Source organism: Mobula hypostoma, chromosome 4 (assembly GCF_963921235.1).
Source record: "Mobula hypostoma chromosome 4, sMobHyp1.1, whole genome shotgun sequence".
NCBI classification, from domain to species: Eukaryota; Metazoa; Chordata; class Chondrichthyes; order Myliobatiformes; family Myliobatidae; genus Mobula; species Mobula hypostoma.
The window spans coordinates 28,353,685-28,367,962 of NC_086100.1; the positions used below are offsets into that span (position 1 = coordinate 28,353,685).

The 14,278-nt window shown below is 38.4% G+C and overlaps 1 protein-coding gene across 5 annotated transcripts in view; it reads right to left on the reverse strand.

Moving 5' to 3' along the window:
- Nucleotides 1-204: 204 nt before the first annotated feature.
- The window catches only part of mffa (mitochondrial fission factor a), a 39,520-nt gene continuing 25,446 nt past the window's right edge, over nt 205-14,278 (reverse strand). For 3 of the 5 annotated variants that reach the window (XM_063045490.1, XM_063045492.1, XM_063045489.1), the window contains 3 exons: nt 10,439-10,501; nt 2,847-2,931; nt 205-1,410 (listed from right to left, as the gene is read on the reverse strand). In XM_063045490.1, coding sequence (XP_062901560.1) covers nt 1,279-1,410; nt 2,847-2,931; nt 10,439-10,501 — 280 coding nt within the window. In that variant the 3' untranslated portion in view covers nt 205-1,278. The remainder of the gene's footprint in view (nt 1,411-2,846; nt 2,932-10,438; nt 10,502-14,278) is intronic. The other 2 variants (XM_063045493.1, XM_063045491.1) reach the window with 1 other exon arrangement.

Sequence of the window (14,278 nt, forward strand, 5' to 3'; positions counted from 1 at the left end):
TGTTTGGTTTTAATGTGTACAGTAGACTAGAAACTTACTTTAAATTATCATATTGGTGTGGAAGATATAAACCTATACTTCCTGGAGCAGTTTCAGGCCTTGGATTTCTGGTGATATTACTATATCCTCTTCTTTTGGGTAACAAATACGATAGAATAACAAACATGTAAAAAAATTGCAACTGTCACAGTCCAGGTGGAAGTAAAACACTCAATTTTAATTTTCTTTACAGCCATATCTAGTCAATGGTATACAGTGTTGTACTTCCGATAATCCTCTGCAAGCCTGTTCACTTAAAAAGATACAATCGAAAAAAAAAGTGTGCCACATAAAATATTTATATGACATATATTTATAAGTACATTTTCTTCAAAGTTACATTTGTATTCAATGCTCCTTCAATAAATGTCTTCAGTACAAGGTCAACATTGTAAATTTGTACATCAGCAGGTCAAGATCAAAAAATACACTGTAAACATTTGTTTGATTCAAAAATTAATGGTCAAGGTTACACAATGACTACTCTTGTTCAGCATTCATAGAAAACATATTCCTCTTCCCATCCAAGTCCATATATTTTCAGAACAATTTGTTTGGGAATTTTTCTGTTCAATTACCATAACACTGAAATAATCAGTCCTATCTTTTCAAATATAGCCACAGCACATGGTGACATTCAAAATAAAAATCAATGAAAGTGGAATATATTTTTGATACAGATTTGAGAATTTTATTGCCTCGGCCCGCATTTATTCCTTTCAAAGTCGTTGGAGAAAAAATGAAGGATCCATAGCCCAAAAGTCAACTTCAATACAAAATGAAGTAGAAGAAAATATGATTCTTGGTCATATGCAGCTCTTGCAAAATCTTCAAATTTAACCTTTCTCATCAGAAAGTAAAAGTTAAAAAAATGCATTCTGAGCTTTATTCCCTGTCCTGTTTTATAATAATGCTCCCCTGGGCCTATACTGTCACTTACACATCAGGTTTAATTACATGTTTAAAAAAATACTGAAAACTACACATTCTCTAATTACAGACATGCAAAATGATTTTTAATAAAGTGAGCTAATAAATATTTAAAGTTGAGGCAACAATATATTCTTTTGTCCACATTATTCCTTTCCCCGTGTTACAAGGAGTGAGCAATCAGTGCAAGAACCTGGAGAAAAGTCTATATGGTACAGAAGAGGCAAAAACCATCTTTGACCATCTGTATCGCCAACTGTTTCTGAGAAAACTGGTATTCATTTAGCACAAGATCTTTTGATACAGTGCTCAGCGCCGTAACCACAGCCAGCTATTAATCAACCAGAACCCCACAGTGATCGAATATACAATGATTTCACGGCGAGTACGTTCACGGTTTTCTTCCTCTAGAAGCTGGAGCCGACGATTCAGTTTAATTATCTGACAGAAAGAAAGTAAATAAATATAAGATTGAAAGAAATATGCCAAACATTTTTGTTTGAAGTGGGTTATAAAACAGTGAGATTGCATTGTATTTTTAACTGTAGATTTTTTTTAAAATAAGTTGGAAGGAAAGGGGAACAATAGCAAAAGCATTATTTTATTTTCCTTCATTACAAAGTGCTGAAGACATACAAACCATTGTGCTTACAGTACTGTGTTAAAGTCTTAGGTGTGTATATAATTTTATTTAATAGGTGTATATATTATTTTATTTATGTAATTTTATTGCACAGTACTGGTGCGCAAAAAAAAACTATCATGAAATATGTGAGTGATGATAAACCTGATTCTAATATGGGTCTTTATTGTGGACTGACAGTGGGAAGGGGGCAGGGCGGGGAATCATGGTTGAGAAACGGGGTAGGGAGCAGGAAGCACCAGAGGGACATTCTGTAATGTAAACCAATTGTTTAGAATCAAATGACCTTGACTGGTTTCTCAGGGCTGGGTGTGTGCACCTGTGCCACCCCTGCCCCTGGCATTCCTTCTCTACCACCTATCCCACAGCCCTCCCGTGGTGCTCCCCCTCGCCATTCCCAATACCCTTTGCTCCCGCCAGATTTACAAACTTACTCTCCGCTCCATGTTGTCAAGTACAGTACTGTGCAAAAGTCTTAGGCACCCTAGCTCTATATACGTGCCCAGGACTTTTGCACAGTACCGTATATAAACTCTTTAACAGCAAAACATCTAAAGAAATAGGCACGTACTCAAATATAGTTTTATATTGAAACACACCATTAGATATTAAAACTAACTGACCAAAATCTTAAACAAAAAAGTGGAGTGAAACATTTGTTGAGGAAATTCCAGAACTTACAGCGTTTGTAGACAAATTTGTTCAAGCCATAAAAATTGGGAAATGCATTTATTATCAGTGTTTCACTGCATGAGATGATTACAGAAATTAAGACAGACAAGGGCATGGAAGAAATTATAAACAAGGCTGAAAATCTTAAAATTAGGGGATTGTTTAACAGAAAGCCAGTGTCAATCTTAGCAGTGAGTATGTGGTCACCCAAGCCTCTGCACTGGCCAGGATATGTTGGAATATTCAGGTCTGCATGTAGCAAACGAGAAGATGAAACAGTTAGGGATATTTGGTTGGTGGAAATAGTTTTAACAATGGGTTAGATAGCGAGGCACAAGTTAAACTTGAAGACAAATATAATGTAAATTGTGAAAACTCTTGTTTTATTTTCAGATAGCTATCAATCTATGGGAAGGGAAGTTTCCGGACCAAAAATGATTGCAACCCCGAAGCACCTATCAAAGATGTTCCTCAAATAACTTGCCAGAGTTTCACACAATCACGATTATTCATTTGCTCAATACTAGCTTGACAGAGTTTATAAATTAATACAGTTCAGTACCTGTCTTCGTAGGGAAACCGAATCCACAAGAGCCACATCATCTTGTGTTCCTTCCAATGTAGGGTCATAGTTGGAAAGGCTATACCTATAAACAAAATAAGATTCTTTTTAGATCCAAATTAGCAATAGTTCTTTCTATTCTACTTTATCAAAAGATAAAAAATCTGTGGGTGAAGTTGTTTTATATTAAAACAGTTATCAATAACTATTTATCATATATTTGTATATATGATATATGGCCGTACCCTCCAAATATCTGGACCTACCTCTCTGTTTTTTTGCACTACCTTACTTTCCATTTTTCTGTTTTCTATTTATGATTTATAATTTAAATTTTTAATATTTACTATTTTTTACTATTTTTAATATTTGTAATCCAGGGAGTGGAAAGTGCAGAATCAAATATCGCTGTGATGATTGTACGTTCTAGTATCAATTGTTTGGTGACAGTAAAGTATAAAGTATATTCTGGATTCACTAGAAGGAATAGTACATTTGTTGCCATTAATGGAATAAAAGGTGGAGAAATTAGTTCTCTTTAGTAAGACCCTAAGACCAAAAGACATAGGTGTACAATTAGGCCACTTGACCCATCGAGTCTGCTCCACCATTCCATCATGGCTGATTTATTATTCCTCAACTCCATTCTCCTGCCTTCTCCCTGTAACCTTTGACACCCTTACTAATCAAGAATCTATCAATCTCCACTTTAAATATACTCAATGAATTCCACAGATTCACCACTCTCAGGCTAAAAAAAATTCCACCTCAACTCTTCTAAACAGATGTCCCTCTGTTCTGAAGTTGTGCCCTCTGGTCCTAGACTCACCGACTACAGGAAACATCCTCTCCAAGTCCACTCCATCTATATTTTTCAATATTCCGATAAGTTTCAATGAGAATCAAGCCAGAATCATTCCTGTAATACCATGGGCTCTCATCTTGTTAAGCTTGTCAAAGGCCCTCTGAAAATCCAAGCAAACAACATCCATTGACTCTCCTTTGTGTATGCTGCTTGTTATTTACTCAAATAGTTCCAACAGATTTGTCAGGCAAGGTTTCTCCTTAAGGAAACCATGCTGACTTTGGCTTATTTTATCATGTGCCTCCAAGTACCCCAAAACCTCATCCTTAATAATAGACTACAACATCTTCCCAACCTGTGCAATGAGACAGGTAAGATTAATGATCTTGTAGTCAGGGATCCTCTAGAAAAGTGTGATCATAGTATGATTGAATTCACAGTCAGACGGAGGATGAAATAGTTAGATCTAAAATTAGTGTATTATGCTTGAACAAGGGAGACAACAATTTGATGAGGGAGGAGTTGGCTAATGTGGATTGGGAGCACAGGCTATTTGTAGGACAGTTGAGGAACAGTGGAATACTTTCAAAGAGATTTTTCACAGTGCTCAACAAAAGTATATTCCAGTCAAAAGTAAGGACAGTAAGTGTGGGGAGAGCCAGCCTTGGATAACTAAGGAAATAAAAGATAGTATCAAATTAAAAGCTCACGTGTACAAAGTCGCCAAGAATACTGGGAGACTGGAGGACTGGGAAAACTTTAAAAAGCAACAGAGAACAACTAAACAAGAAATAAGGAAAGGGAAGATAGAGTAAATTAGCACAAAATATAAAAACAGATAGCAAAAGTTTTTATAAATATATAAAGCGGAAGAGGGTGGCTAAAGTCAACATAGGTCCCTTGGAAGATGAGAAGAAGAAATTGATATTGGGTGATAAGGAAATAGCTGAGGCATTGAACAACTATTTTGTGTCGGTCTTCAGGGTGGAGGACACGTCTAATATACCAAAGAAGGATGCTATGGACGAAATGGGAGATGAGGACCTCGATAAAATCATTGTCACTAAAGAGATAGTGATGAGCAAACTAGAGGGCCTGAAGGTAGATAAGTCCCCTGGTCTTGATGGGATGCATCCTAGGGTGCAGAAGGAATTGGCGGAGGTTATAGTAGATGCGTTTGTAAACATTTATCAAAACTCTCTAGACTCTGGGCAGGTCCCAGCGGATTGGAAGACAGCAAATGTCACACCACTTTTTAAAAAAGGATGTAGGCAAAAGACAGGCAACTATAGGCCAGTTAGCTTAACATCTGTAGTTGGGAAAATGCTTGAAGCTGTCATTAAGGAAGAAATAGTGAAACATTTAAAAAGGAGTGGTTCCATTAGACAGACGCAGCATGGACTCAGAAAGGGCAGGTCCTGTTTCACAAACTTACTGGAGTTCTTTGAGGACATAATGAGTGCAGTGGATAGAGGGGAACAGGTGGATGTCGTATACTTGGATTTCCAGAAGGCGTTCGATAAGGTGCCGCACAAGAGACTTATAAATAAGGTACGGATGCATGCAGTCGGAGGAATGCAGTTGGTATAAATGGGTGTTTCTCCGGTTGGAAGTCAGTGGTGAGTGGGGTGCCGCAGGGGTCGGTGCTGGGACCGCAGCTGTTTACAATTTACACTGATGATTTGGAAGAGGGGACTGAGTGCAGCGTAGCAAAATTTGCTGATGACACTAAACTGAGTGGAAAAGCAAATTGTACAGAGGATGTGGACAGTCTGCAGACAGATACAGATAGGTTAAGTGAGTGGGCCAAGGTCTGGCAGATGGAATACAATGTTGGTAAATGCGAAATCATCCACTTTGGAAGGAATAATAGAAGAGGAGATTATTATTTAAATGGTGAAAGATTGCAGCGTGCTGTTGTGCAGAGGGACTTGGGAGTGCTTGTTCATGAATCGCAAAAAGTTGGCTGACAGGTACAACAGGTTATTAAGAAGGCAAACGGAACGTTGGCCTTCATTGTTAGAGGGATTGAATTCAAGAGCAGGGAGGTCATGCTGCAACTATACAGGGTACTGGTGAGGCCGCACCTGGAGTACTGTGTGCAATTCTGGTCTCCATACTTGAGGAAGGATACACTGGTTTTGGAGGCAGTGCAGAGGAGGTTCACCAGGTTGATTCCAGGGATGAAGGGTTAACCTATGTGGAGGGATTGAATCGCCTGGGACTATACTCTCTGGAATTCAGAAGAATGAGAGGAGATCTTATAGAGACATACAAAATTTTGAAAGGGATAGATAAAATAGAAGTAGGAAAGTTGTTTCCATTGAGAGGCGAGACTAGAACTAGGGGACATTGCCTCAAGATTCAGGGGAGAAGATTTAGGAAGGAAATGAGGAGAAACTGTTTTTCCCAGAGAGTGGTGAATCTGTGGAATTCTCTGCTCAGGGAAACAGTTGAGGCTTCTTCACTAAATATATTTAAGATATAGTTTGATAGGTTTTTACATAGTAAGGGAATTAAGGGTTATGGGGAAAAGGCAGGTAGATGGAGCTGAGTTTACGGAGAGATCAGCTATGATCTTATTGAATGGTGGGGCAGGATCGATGGACCAGATGGCCTACTCCTGCTCCTATTTCTTATGTTCTTATGTAACTTCTGAAGTTAGACTAACTGACCTACAATTTTCTTTCTTCTGCCTCCCTCCCTTCTTAAAGAGTGGAGGCAATTTTCTAGTTCTTCAAAACCATTCCAGAACCTAGTCACGTATTTAAATACTTATTATTTGGCAAATAGATAACCACACGCTAATGCTGAAATGTTACTAAATTACTTATATTCTGAACCTCAAGCTGGCATAGGGGAAATCCATTCAGCAGAGTTAGGCCAGAAAATAATCGGATTTTATCCTCGCTTAGCAACTGGACTCAAAAAGGTATGCACACCAAATTAGGAAACCGACTTCCACAGTAAATTTCTCGTAAAACCCATTTTGAAGTATATTACATAAACTGTGACAAACCCACAGTTGATTCTTTTCCTTCTACAGTTGTTCTATAATGAATATTAATACACAAATTTTGCTCGTTTCCGCAACACTACTAAAGATTTTACTAACACCTTACAAAGATAGTTATGTTTGTAAGGCATTAGTAAAATCTTTATTGGTGTTGCAGAGACTGCAACATGACATCCAAAACACCCAACCAGCTAAATAAGAACATGGTAACATTTTATTTGCATTTTACTAAAAACAAGAGCAAACAGCTTTATACAACATGCTTGCATGCAATGCAGCCAGACCAGATTTCACCAAATGAGACATGTTACAGGCTATTAATAAAGTTGCTTAATTCAAATTCTTAATTTTTAAGCTCCCTTTCCCACTTTCCTATTTACAGTGGCATGTAAAAGTTAGGGCACCCCAGCCAAAATTTCTGTTACTGTGAATAGCTAAGTGAGTAGATGATGAACTGATCTCCAAAAGCCATAAAGTTAAAGATGAAACATTCTTTTCAACATTTTAGGCAAGATTAGTGTATTATTTTAGTCTTGTACAATTTTAGAGTGAGAAAAAGGAAAGGAGCACTATGGAAAAGTTTGGGCACCCCAAGAGATTTGAGCTCTCAGATAACTTTTACCAAGGTCTCAGACCTTATTTAGCTTGTTAGGGCTATGGCTTGTTCACAGTCGTCGTTAGGAAAGGCCAGGTGGTGCAAATTTCAAAGCTTTACATATACCCTGACTCCTCAAACCTTGTCCCAACAATCAGCAGCAATGGGCTCCTCTAAGCAGCTGCCTAGAACTCTGAAAATTAAAATAAATGATGCTCACAAAGCAGGAGAAGGCTATAAGAAGATAGCAAAGCGTTTTCAGGTAGCCGTTTCCTCAGTTTGTAATGTAATTAAGAAATGGCAGTTAACAGGAACGGTGGAGGTCAAGTTGAGGTCTAGAAGACCAAGAAAACGTTCCAAGAGAACTGCTGGTAGGATTGCTAGAAAGGCAAATCAAAACCCCCGTTTGACTGCAAAAGACCTTCAGGAAGATTTAGCAGACTCTGGAGTGGTGGTGCACTGTTCAACTGTGCAGCGACACCTGCACAAATACGACTTTCATGGAAGAGTCATCAGAAGAAGTCATCCTGCGTCCTCATCACAAAATTCAGCGTCATAAGTTTGCAAAGGAACATCTAAACAAGCCTGATGCATTTTGGAAATAAGTCCTGTGGACTGATGAAGTTTTGGCCACAATGAGCAAAGGTATGTTTGGAGAAAAAAAGGTTGAGGATTTCATGAAAAGAACACCTCTCCAACTGTTAAGCACGGGGCTGGATCGATCATGCTTTGGGCTTGTGTTTCAGCCAGTGGCAGGGGGAAAATTTCACTGGTAGAGGGAAGAATGAATTCAATTAAATACCAGCAAATTCTGGAAGTAAACATCACACCGTCTGAAAAAAAAAGCTGAAGATGAAAAGAAGATGGCTTCTACAACAGGATAATGATCCTAAACACACCTCAAAATCCACAATGGACTACCTCAAGAGATGCAAGCTGAAGGTTTTGCCATGGCCCTCACAGTCCCCCCACCTAAACATCATCGAGAATCTGTGGATAGACCTCAAAAGAGCAGTGCATGCAATATGGCCCAAGAATCTCACAGAACTAGAAGCCTTTTGCAAGGAAGAATGGGCAAAAATTCCCCAAACAAGAACTGAAAGACTCTTAGCTGGCTGCAGAAAGCATTTCAAAGCTGTGATACTTGCCAAAGGGGGTGTTACTAAGTACTGATCATGCAGGGTGCCGAAACTTTTGCATCAGGCCCTTTTCCTTTTTTGTTATTTTGAAACTGTAAAAGATGGAAAAAAAATCTTGCTTAAAATATTAAAGAAATGTGTCATCTTTAACTTCACGCCTTTTGGAAATCAGGTCATCTTTTACTCGCTTAGCTATTCACAGTAACAGAGATTTTGACCGGGGTGCCCAAACTTTTGCATGCTACTGTATATTGCTTAATTTCAAGTTGCTGACCATTGTTTAAAAATTAGCACCAAATTATCATTTGGGGGCCATTGTAACCACTAAGTAAAACAGAAGATGAAACAACTCAACATGGGTGTGGGGTACAAAAGCATAAACTGCCAATTTTCACTGCTCTCTATTTCACAGCTGCATCCCTTACTCTTCTCTTTCCTTTCTAGGGTTCACGATCTTTATTTTAGGGTATAGGTTAGAAACCAGTTTCCATTACATGCTCAGAGACACCACATCTATCTTGATTACGCATTCTCCCACTTGTTTTTCTTGCAAGGATTATGTCCATTCACTTAAGCAACACAAAAAGCTGGTGAAGAGTCTTGGTTTCAAACATCAACTGTTTACTTTCCTCCTCAGATGCTGCCTGACTTGCTGAGTTCCTTCGGCATTTTGTGTGTATTGCTCAAGTTTTCATCGTCTGATAAATGACTTGCATCATTGTCCTTTCACAGTTTCTCTGGCTCTATTAGACCTCTTCTGACACCTCTTTTTCTTTTAACCATGGCCTCTCCTCCACCAATTGACAGGACTCTCAACCCTACGTATTTCATTTCTCACACATCTTCTCTCATTCCACCCAAAGATAGAATTCCCTTTTCACCTTCCAGCCAAAATTCCTTATTCAATGTATCAGACTCTACAACTTCCACTACCTACCTTGACAGAACCTGTCTCCAGCCATATTTTCCCTTCCTCTTTGACTGATTCCAAATTGACTGATTCTTTCCACACTTCTCTGGTTCACTCTTTAATTTCAATCTACACCCACTTCTTCTCACACAGTGCCTGCCTACCCTTCTACTTCACATTCAGATTTATTACTACTGACATATCTCACGGAATTTGTTGTTTTGTTATGCAAGATACAAGATAATTTATGAATCCCTCCCATCATTCAGGCCCCTAAACACTTAACATGAATCTGTGGTTCACTTGTACTTCTTCCATTTCAGTGTACTACATTCAATGGGCACGTTGGGAGTCTGCTCTGCAACAGAGAAGGCAAATTGCACAGTCCACAAGGATGATCCTGAATTTACGCTGTCTGTCATCCTTCGACTTGCATATTTTTGGCCCCATGTACTGTAACAACAAAGCCCAACACAAGCTCTTGGAACAATATCTCACCATCTAGATGTTCATGTTAGGGTCATTGTGACTCAGCATTGAGTTCAACCATTTTAGCATTACCAGCCCAGCCAGTTGTCATGTACGGTTATCAACCAGTAACTCTAACCCAGTTTTTCCCTTTCCACAGTTGGTGTCTAACCCTAAGTATTTTTTGATATTCTGCTTTGGTTCAGATTTCTGGCATTTGTTGTTTTTGTATCTTAGTTCTAGCACTTATTTTCCTGCACTCTCTTTTTCTCATACATCTTGCTCTATGTGCATTTCCACTAGTCAGATTAGTTGCAATAAACACTCAGTGTCTGTTCTCTGTGGACACCAAATGCACCTGTGTTGACACAATCACAGGCAGTCCTTTTATTCCTTCATCCCTTCCTGGTCCCCTGCAATTTAGGACATTATTTTTAAAAATGTTTTTCTACTTCTGATGGAAGGCCATTGACGTGACATTATCTGCTAACATCACAGATGCTGCCTGACCTGCTGCCTCTTCTCATTGTGGAATTAGAATCACTCATACATTTATTGCAAGCTTGAACAAGTTTCTAATGAGAAGTAGATTCCAACAGAAAGAGGATGTAGGGCTAATTGTGAAGCCTGCAATAAAGGTCACAAATGGCTATATTTACCTGGAACTGTCAGGCAGAGGGTTAGATGAAGTAGCGCAAGTTGACCCTCCACGAAGTACTGTTCTAGTTTCCAGGGGAAAAAAGACAACAGGACAGATGAGAGCATTCAGGATGTAGAATGATTAAAAGACCAGGAATAAGTATTTATAGAAGAAAAAAAGTACATAGACTTAGACAGGCCTCAGAGTATTAAAAGACAGTGATGCCTGCTTAACATAAATACATTTTTAATAGAGCATTTATTGTAGCAAGAACATGAAGACACTTTATTTTAGGAAACAAAATCTTTGCTGTGTGACAAAGCCTTTACTGTAGACAACAATAGTCTTAATAACAGCTCCAGAAGTCATCCACAATGCAACAATCCAATTCCCTGTGCCCTCACTAATATTGGAATAATAGAATGGCATACACTCAGTGACCACTTTATTAAGTACACTTGTACTTGATTGATAATGCAAATATCGAACCAGCCAATCATATGCAGCAATTCATAAAAATATGCATACATGATCAAGCGGTTCAATTTTTGTCCAGATTAAACATCAGAATGGGAAAGAAATGTGATCTAAGTAACTTTGAATATGGAATGATTGTTGGTACCAGATGGGATGGTTTGAGTATCTCAAAGACTGATCTCCTGGGATTTTCACGCACAATAGTCTGCAGAGTTTACAGAGGATGGTGCAAAAACAATAAAACATACAGTGAATGGCAGTCCTGTGGGCAAAAATGCTTTGTTAATGAGAAAGATCAGAGGAGAATGGCCAGACTGGTTCAAGCTGACAGGAAGGTGACTGTAGTTCAAATAAGCACATGTTACAACAGAGGTGCGCAGAAGAGCATCACTGAATGCACAACATGTCAAACTTTGAAGTATATGAGCCACAGCATCAGACCACAAAAATTAACTCAGTGGCCACTAGGTAATCTGTTGCATGTTGAAAGTGTTTGTCTGAAGATTCTGGGCAAATCAACAGTTTCAATCACTATACTGATGATTTATCACATGACAATGACACTCAGCTGTGTACAACAAAGCTTGGTTGGAGTCTCTATAGTGTATAGCTGTGTTTTCATAAAATAAATTGCGGTCACATTAATGCAGTATCAAATGCTCTATAAATGCATAATGCACAAGGCTAATTTTTAAAGAACGCTCTAGGATTGGTGGAAAGGGACGTGATGGAGAGACTGAAGAGAGTACACATTCAATACACTACATGAAGAATGAAAGGATGCATTTGAAACAAACTACTGTATTTAAATACACTGGAAAACAACTTCGCCTTCATCACACAATTGTATCCTTATCCTATTCTGAAGGCATGTACAACTTCCCTCTCACAGCTTAATCTATTTACAGTATCTTTTTGTTTTACAAAGTGGCACATCTCTCTAGCTCACATAAGATCAAGTGGAGGTTGACAGAAACAGATTGATGAAACACAGGGATCTGCTTGTTTTAATCAAGTTCTAAGTGTACTTCATCATTTGGCTCAAGCTGAGAAAAGAATGTGAACGAAGTTTCACTCCTGCATATTTGGAATGTTAAACTCAGTTCAAATGTGGCATCATAAAATTCATGATGAAAACCTGTAACATGATTTTTACAAGCACGAATTCTGCTGTAGACTGCTCCATTTGAGCTGAGTGCCGGCCAATCCATCTCAGAGCTGGATACAACACAGCAGTAAAATACAAATCATCTGAAATGTGTAATTAATTAGTAAAGCTAATGGGTTACACGAGTTACAACTATGCCAATAGACACTAAATTAATATACAGGCAAATAAAAGTAAATGAAAGGCACGACAGACAGGTCCAAAATTCACTTTCATGAATTTCTTCATATTAATATTTATAGAAATAATATGCCAAATATAAACTGCAGAGTTTTAAACATTTATTGAACAAGTGAAGCCACGCAGCTTTCCAACACATAAAATTATACCAAATACAATGCTTGAAAAATAAATCCTATTCAAAAACTAAACCAGCATGGAATTTATATCAGAGTTGAATATTTGATAAATTGAAAAGCAGTGGCACTCACTACAATTCCATCATCATAGCTGAGTACCCTCTCACTACTTTGCCGGATGGTATGAACAGTACAGTACATTCATGACTGTATTTATAAAGTTAATACACCATATAAAACAGGCTTTCTTATGGATTAGCATAGATTTTTGGCAACCGATGGAAAAGAAGATGGGCCAAATGATCAATTATGATCTTACTGAATGCTGAAGAAAGGGGCTGTATAGCATTTTTCCAATGCATGTAGGAAGGAGTACTCAAATATGATTTATTACAAAACTATTACTGATAAATAGAATTTAACAACTTTATATAACCACAAATAAGCAAGTAAGATAAACTTTCAATATATTAAAATAACAAGCGTGCACCATTATGCCTAACAAAATGGAAACAACAGGTCAGGTCTGCCCTCTAATACGGATGATTCAGGAATATTCCTGCCAGTGAGTATAAGGGTGCACGGTTAAGGGTTTAGTTTCTATACTTCAGATTTGTCCAATATTTTGAATAAATTGAATTGCTATAAGCAACTGCATGTGGGAACCCAACTTAGTAAAGTCAATGAGTCTATCACGATATTGCACCTTTCTATGGTACTGCTTAGTGCAATGGTTGAAGAGATTACCAGGTATTTCTGCCTTCGTTATCCTTTCAGACTGTGCCCTGTTAAGGAGAGCAAGTGTTTTTTTTTCATTTTTCTTCATCGGGGCATCATGGCAAGACTAGTAGGCCATCCCTAATTCACCCACAGAAATGGTAGTTTCTTGAACTGCTGCTGCACCTTTGAGGAAGTGTATCCAAAATGCTGCTTGGCATGGAGTTCCAGGATTTAGACACAACAATAAAAGAGCAACAATATTTCTTTTTAATTTCAGATTTCCACCACGTGCAAATTTTCAATTCCCATTTTCAGTTTATGTTACTTGCCACTTACCACCCCTTGCCTAAATTTTGTCTTGGTCTCATTGCCACTAAGCTCCGTGGATGCGTGGCTGTGCAGTGACTGAAATGCTTCTGCGCACGTAGCCTTTGTTGCCGCACTGCTGGAATTTTTAAAATATAATGTGCTGCGCAGTTTTAAGGCCACGTGAAAATTTCCTGCTCAGAGCAATGGTTGGTCTGCGCAGCTGCAAAAAAAATAGAAGGAATGTTGCTCTTTCCAGAGGCATGGAGCAGTTCACACCTGCTGAGGAATTGCGGCTAGAACTGTATAATCGTCAGATAACATCCCCATTTCTGACCTTATGATGGAAGGAAAGTCATTGATGAAGTGCCTGAAGATATTTGGGCCTTAGGGAATTCTTGCAGAAATGTCTTGGGCTGAGATTATTGATATCCAACAACTACTGTACGACTTATCTGTTTTTGTGGAAGGCATGATTCCAACTATTGGAGTGATTTCATCTTAATTTCCAGTACTTATTTTATGAGAGCTCCTTGATGCCTCACTCAGTCAAATTTGCCTTGATGTCAAGTGCAATTACTCTGACCTCTGGAATTCAGCTTTTAGATCCATGTTTGGACCAAGGTTATGATGTCTTCTGAAGTCAAGTGGTCTGACAAAACTCAAAATGGACAATGTTGAAGAGGATTTGGGAAAATGTGCCACTTTACAGTACTGTGACAACACTTTCCATCATTTTGCTGATGATTGTGGGTAGACATATGTGAGTCATTGGTCAGATTGAATTTTTCTTGCTTTTTTTGCGAAAAGAAGGAAAATGTCCGAAGGAAAATGTCAAGATAATTATGGGGGATTTTAATATGAAAGTGGATTGGGAAAGTCAGGAAGG